At 46.2% G+C, this 7,447-nt stretch overlaps 1 protein-coding gene across 1 annotated transcript in view; it reads right to left on the minus strand.

Annotated features, from left to right (window-relative positions):
* Positions 1-7,123, minus strand: part of CTTNBP2 (cortactin binding protein 2) — a 123,655-nt gene extending 116,532 nt beyond the window's left edge. The window contains 1 exon segment of the mRNA XM_061640072.1: positions 6,903-7,123. Within this exon segment, the coding sequence (XP_061496056.1) occupies positions 6,903-6,965 (63 nt within the window). The 5' untranslated portion in view covers positions 6,966-7,123.
* Between the last annotated feature and the right edge of the window lie 324 nt (positions 7,124-7,447).

Genomic DNA, 7,447 nt, shown 5'->3' on the forward strand with positions numbered 1-7,447 from the left:
TAGTTTGCTGCCCTATGAGCAAAATAAAAATAAACATGTGTTTTTAAAAAGTGGGGAGTAGCAGATCTGGGTCTAGCAGAAAAGACCCAGGGCTCAACCTCCCCTGATAATGCCCCTAGCGATTGCAGATTATAAATAATAATTAATGCAGATTATAGCAAGCAAAAAAGACAGGTCTCTGCCCTGAGATGTTTAGAACAGAAAAATAAGATGAAGTCTTTCTTCTGGTTGACCCAATTCATTTTAGAGGAAAAGACTCTAAAGCCCATCCCAAGCCTAGTTACTCCAAAGCAATCCTCACGAAATTCAGTGGGCTTTCTCCCACCCAAGCATGTTTAGGATTGCAGTCTTCATCCTGGAGGAAGAACATGCTTTCTTGGAAGTAACTATCATAGGAGGTTCCCAAAGGGGGCACAAGGCTGCAGCAAGTTTTTCTGAGTAAATGAACACTTACAGAGAAAGAAAGAAAGAAAGAAAGAAAGAAAGAAAGAAAGAAAGAAAGAAAGAAAGAAAGAAAGAAAGAAAGAAAGAAAGAAAGAAAGAAAGAAAGAAAGAAAGAAAGAAAGAAAGAAAGAAAGAAAGAAAGAAAGAAAGGGTGGAGAGCAATTTCTGGTTTCACCAGCCCATGTATCTCCACCCCGAGCAGAGAGTGAGTCTGCTACAGGCTGCTGGTGCTTGGGAGAAAAAGGCTCCCAAGTATGCAAGAGAAGAGGTGAGGGAGCCCTGGGATCAGTGAGGGAAAGAAGCGGAAGGGGGGATAGAGAAGGGGGAGGGAGAGAAATACCAATGTTTCTCACGCAAAATAAAAATAAATAAATAAACAGACAAAGAAATCAAAGGGGGAGGGGAGAAAGGGGAGGGAAGTCAAGGACAGGGAGAGAGGATGCCTCTAAATGCAGGGGGGGAAGGTGGGACGCTATCCTGGGTGAGCTGGAGCTGGAAAAGAGGCAGCGCCCGATGTGTCATCCTCTTATTGCCTGCACTTGGAATGCCACTGCTCCCCGGCCACAGCTGCTCATCAGCTCTAGAGCAGCTAGAACTCCCTAAAACCCTCAAAGCCGGGGCATTTGCCAGCCAGCCAACTCACCTCCTACTTGCTCCAATTTGCTCCACGCCACGGAAGAAGCCTGGGTTCGGCTCTCATTGGGCCTCAGGGGCAGCCAATGAGAATGAGAGGTGGTGCTTGGGAAGGCAAATGGAGTCCTTCCCCTGAGGTGTGCACGTCTGCATGCAAAGGAGAGAGAGAGAGAGAGAGAGAGAGAGAGAGAGGAGGCAAAGCAGATAGAAGAAGCAAGGGGAAAATTGGCGTCTGCATGACTGGCTCCTCGCTCCTGGGAGTCCACAATAGCCGGAGATTAAACAACATGGGGGCAATTCTGGCCGGAGGTGAGAAAAGCAGGGGCGGGGCCGGAGTCTCCGGCTGTTTGCCGGAGACCTGGCATCGGTACTCAGGGGTAATATGTCGGAGGCCTCATGCCTGCAGCCAGCAGGGCCCAAAGGCAAGGTGGGTGGGGCATCCCCTTCTCTTTCTCCCACACTCTTTCCCCACCATTTCCCCATCCTTGACACTCACATGAAACTCGCCCAAAACTGCCTCCGCTCCTATGGACAATGGATATTAATGCAGTTGGGACCCATAAGCATTTACATCAGACAAACCACATGAACGGACTACCCCTGTGAGTCCAGAAAGCAGAAACCATATGTGGTGACTCAAACAGCCTTTAAGCTATGGACCACAAGGTCCTTAAATCCAGTCGTTATGAAAGTACAACACAAGCCACAGGAAAGCCCTTCCTTGCTCTGGATGTAATGCTGAAAAGCTTGTTACCATCTACACCACTCCTAACGTCTTCAGCATTTGCATGCCAACATTGCCGGCACTAAGAAAGAGCAGGAAATGATGGTGCACAAACACTACACATTCTGGGAGCCATGCATGGCTGTGAGCACACTAGCTGCCTACAGCAAAGCATTTCCATCGGTCATACCTGGAAGGGGAACAGGTTGATCTGTCAATCAGTTGTGAAATCTCATTGAAGCGAATTAAAAAAACCTACTCAAGCTCAAGGTTTTACAGTAAAAAGGATTGGAGTCTGACTAGCGTCATGTGCCCCCATTTTCAGAATAGAGAGGTGGAGACGCACTGGAACCGGCAGAACAGTGTGTCTCTACCCCATATATGTTTTTAATTGGATTATTCCCAGTGAATAGTATCAGCATGAGTAAGGGCTTCTCCATGCCCTGCATATGAGATGATCTATACTAGCTATTACTCCAGAAGTATCATTAAATTAATCTCAGTAACTCTCCTCTCCATCTCTTTTTTATTGATTTCTTATTTTTATTATTATTATAATTTTAAAACTTTTTTTCCTTTTTAAATTTATTTATGTATATATGTTTTGATTGTATAAGCTATATGTCAGTGCATTGTAACAGACATTTAAATTGTTACGAAGTTTTTGATTTATACACTTGAGTTTTTAAAAAAGACAAAAGACAAAAAAGAAAGAATTTAAGAAATGTAGTAGAAAAATTTTGAGCATCTTGGTCAAGTATTATTGGATATGGGGTTATGTGAGTGAGTGAGTGAGAGAGAGAGAGTGTGTGTGTGTACATGGACCACTCTAAAAAGACTATACAGGAAAACTCAAAGTGGAAAAGAGAACAATTATTAAACAAGGGCTATTAACACAAAAATGAATTCTTTATATGCAACAATGTGAATAATGCTCCTTTTTTATCTTTCTTTGGTTGTGTGTTATGTATTGTTTTATACTGTTCTGATATTTGTATGGCAAAGAAGAAATAAAATGTATATAAAAAAAGAAGTATCATTAAATGCATGGGCATATACAAACACTTGAAGCTGTCTTGCACTATCAGTCTGTCTATCTCAGTATAGTCTACCCCAGCCTTCCTCAACCTGCAGCCTTCAAAATGTTGGCACTACAACTTCCATCACTCCTGACCACTGGCTGCACAGGCTGGAGCTGGTGGGAGTTGGAGACCAACAACATCTGAAGGGTGCAAGGTTGCAAATGGCTGGTCTAATTCAGTGGAAAATCTCATGGAGAAGTCTATCCTACCCTAGCTATCCGAGCTCCTTTCAAGATGTCAGTACTGTATATGAACCCATGGCCTTATGTATGTAAAACACATGGTCTACCAGTGAAGGATGCTTTTTGAACAGACTTCATTGCGTGTGTGTATGTGTAGGTGTGAGGGATGAATCACACCAAGTGCCTTCAGGTTTTCTTTGGTCCTATTACCATGGCAACAAAGCAGATATTAAGGTTTGCATCCTCCCAACACACATACCAACTGCTACGCAGGAAAGCCGAGAATGGGAAGAATTTTGGCTTCATTCCCAAATATAGCCATTAAAGAACTCTCTCTTTTTTCAGTCATAAATTTCTTGCTGACATTAAAAGGCAGGGTGATTTTTTCCATAGTATTCTATGCATTTTTCCCCCAGCAGACGCCTGCTAATACATTTGCTGAAAGTTACTGGGGAGGAGGTCCCCCCCTTCATAAGATGTCCTGGAAGCAGCAGCTAGCAAAAAATACCTAAGGTAGTTGAGCTTAAAATGGCAGCCCTATGTTGAAAGTTAAGTAACAGTAGAACTCTGCTCTATAGCTATTGCTATTCCTTTTAAGTTGTTTATTGGACTATCTGTACTTTGAGGGTGGAAAAGCTAAGGTACAAGGCTTAAATTCAATTGAAAACACTATACTGGAAATCTTACTGAACTTCCAAGTTACAAATTAATCTGGGATCTGGGCAAAAAACCCAAAATCTATTTGTGAGTAAAGATACTGACTTTTCTTCTTCATACAGACACCACCACCACAATAATGTTACTTTTGTAGCCCAATCATAGGCGTAGTTACTCCCATACCAAGTTCCACTGACCAGTGGGACTTACTCTCAGGTAAGTCTACCCATAGCTGCAACTTTAATTCAGCCTTTTCTCAAATGTCATAACAGTTTGGGGGTGAAAAAACAGCCCTCGTTCCCTCTTTTGTGTTAAGTTATGGAATAAATCCAATGTTTATGAAATCCTATCAACCTCAAACAACTTTTTAATAGGGTAGCTGCCTATAAATAGCCTTCTGACTCCCTATATAGAAATGTGACCTGATTTTCCAAAATACTGAGCATAAAAACAGCCAGTTCTACATATGACTGATATTTTCAGTGATCCTACCTCTTTTCTATTACATTCCCAAAGGCTATATACATACAATTTTAATTCACTCTTCAATTACTTGCACGTTTACTTTATGGAGCTCTCTCATATCTAAGCAATAAAAACAATTGATTCAGCTGCAGACCTGACTACTACCTTTTCAGGGTCTTTTAATAGATAAGTAGACTGTTTCATACAGTTTTAATGGTACTTTCAAAAAACATTAGTCCTATATGACTGAAAAATCCAATAAATAACATAAAACACTTAAACTGATTACTTAATTTAGAGTAGTTCCAGATATCATTAAACACCTGTCTTGGATTTACTGTTCCAATTAAGTTTCTCACAGTTGTGTATACAGATGTTTAAAGAAGTGTGTGTATCCATGTATTATGTTTACACATTACAAGTTTGCTAAAGGAAGTGCTATTGTTATACTGTGTGGCACTCCCTTAGGGTTCATTTGGGCCCATTTCACAGAATTTTCTTGAAAATAGATTTCTTTCTGATATTCTAGGTTATTGCTAGGAAGTATGTTTTTATAAGTTTTTAAATTTTTTGGGGGGGTTGTTATTACTGAACACAAAAGAAATGTTTGGAACATATAAAATAATGACACCATAGAACTGTCTGCATGGACTATAGCAAACACATGAAAATGGAAATGGACTGCCTTCAAGCTGATCCTGACTTATGGCTACCCTAGGTTTTCGTGGTAAGCGGTATCCAGAGGGGGTATACCATTGCCTCCCTCTGAGGCTAGTCCTCTCCAGATGGCTAGGGCCTGCTCAGCTTGCCACAGCTGCACAAGCCAGCCCCTTCCTTGTCCGCAACTTCCAGCTGGGGGGGGGCAATTGGGCTCCTTGGGACTATGCAGCTTGCCCACGGCTACACAGGTGGCAGGGCACGTAACCCCTGAGCCACTCACTGTGGGGGTGATCTTTAGCTGGCCCTTGACACCCAGGAGACACGAGCTGGGATTTGAACTCACAGACTCTGGACTTTCAGCCAGGCTCTCTTCCCCACTGTGCTATACCACCTGTTTTAGCAACCACATAGGACACTGCTTTAATATGCAGTTCAACTAGCTCAGTATTGGCAGCAGCTCTCCAGGGATCCTGACTAGAGCCTTTCCTACCAGTGCCTGGAGATACCAGCAGCTGAGCCTAAGACTTTCTGCAAGAACATCATGTGTTCTACCACTGAGCTACAGCCCTTTGCCTGGCCTCATTTTGGGCCAGCCCCTTCACAAAGTGCTTAGCAGGCAAAACAGGGGAGGAATGACATCTTGATCTTATGGACAAACAACACATGCTGTTCAAATGACAAGAGAATTTTGATTTATAACTTTCAGGGGAATCATCAAAGCATGGATTTTTCCATGCCTGTTCCATTTACAACAGAAGCACTTGCCACCCAATTAAATCAAAAAGCAAGTGAACTAGATATTGACCTATGAATGTGAAAACTAAAGGGCATGTCAATGACAACGGGGAAGGTAGAGGAGTCTAGCTAGGAAAGGCTGCCAAACAGCATGTTTGAAGAAGTGGCAAACCCTAAAATTATCTGTACTTTTGGGGATTTTAAACAGCAGAGTGCTCTTGTATCAGCGTGAGAGAAAGCCCCAAGCAATGATATGAAAAAAGATAGCTCTTTCCTGCTCCACCACTTTGAAGCAGAAGACAAGTGGGGAACGGAGGAAATAGCATAGGCTTATTGTTTCACGGATGCCTGCCACAAAAGCACCTGATCAAAAAATCAGCCCCAAACATTTCCCAGCTGAAGTGATCCCCCGTCTTTCTAAAGTCTCCATAGCTTCGACAGGGTTAGGAATTCAAAGACAACCATCACCACCCTTCTAAAATCCCCAAGAATGCTTCTGACAATATTCCACGCTGGTTATTCAGGATCTTGGTGGTGCGGGGGAGGCAGCACACATGGCAGGGGAGGACATTAATTCCAGGGTGACGAGCCCTGGCAATGGTTACTGGCGATCGGCTGTGACACATCGCCAGCCAGCTCCTGGCGCCAGGGCTGTATGGGGACCCCTCTTCACCCGTCCCACGCGAAGGGAGGTCGCGTTCCTATAGCCCCATCGCGCGCGCACACAAACACACACACACACACACACGGAAACAATGGAGAGCCGCCTCCTAGATAAAGCAGGAGATCGTCTCCCTTTCCAAAGAGCAGAGACCGAAATGGGGGGAGGGGCATAAGCAGATGTCCACTCATCCCTATCAAGGGCGCACGATCCACTCCCAACCAGAGCTACGGTGCCTCTGATCCCCTCCGCTCGGTTCCAGGGTCCCTGCGCCCCGAACTCACCCCCCTCCCATATCTCGATTAGGCTGAGATCGAGCCAAGCGATACTCTTGGGACTGCGGGTCTTGCCGCCCAAGGTATGTGAGCTCTGGCCTCAGCGGCGCAGACGCGGAACAGCCCCCTCCGCCCTTAAAGTAAGCCCAGCGATGCAAGGCATGCCATATCCGCGCTCTCCCCCAATACACGCTGGGCCCGCGCTGCCTCCCTCGGCCGTGCGCTCCGCTTTCCCAGCCTTGGCAGCTGGCGCGGAGGCTCTGTGCGCCGCCTCCTGCCCGGTTCAACAGCCAGCCCGCGGCAGAGAGAACGAAGCGTAGCCTAGCTGGGACGAGGCAAGCTCCCAAGCGACCGCAGAGCACCCGGCGCCCGTGCTTCGCCTACCGCTGCTGTCGGATCCCCCCGGCTCCTGGAGCCGGGCTCCCCACTCGCTCCTTCCGTCGCCATCTTCCCACTGGCAGAGCGAGCCCCGACTCTAGGCAGAAGAGCACAGAACGGCGCGGAGTCGAGTGGAGCCGAGCGACGGCCCCCGCGGTAGCCAACCACTTAACCCCCTCGGCACCGGCACGAAGCGCCCTCCGAGTCGCGGCTTTGCCTGCCTCGCTTTCTCCCTCCGTCTCTCCCCCTCCGTCCCTCCCTCCCAGACCGGGGCGGGTGCTGCGACGGGAGGTGGAGCCATTGAACCAAAAGCCGCTCTGCCTCCCGTTGTGTGCCTGCTATTCCGCTGGTCTGCAGGCGCCGGATTTACAAAACGATGCTCTGGCCTCTCTAGCGATGTAGCCATATGCTTTTTATCCTGGTGGCTGGTCCAGGCTCTCCTTCTCTTACAAGGCACTCAGCGCTCTCTCTTCATTTTTCTGCATGCTTCTGTATCAGATCTCGTTGGTCATCACAGGACACTTACTACTCTCTTTGAAGTGCCAGCCAAG

Source organism: Rhineura floridana, chromosome 8 (genome assembly GCF_030035675.1).
Source record: "Rhineura floridana isolate rRhiFlo1 chromosome 8, rRhiFlo1.hap2, whole genome shotgun sequence".
In the NCBI taxonomy this organism is placed as follows: domain Eukaryota; kingdom Metazoa; phylum Chordata; class Lepidosauria; order Squamata; family Rhineuridae; genus Rhineura; species Rhineura floridana.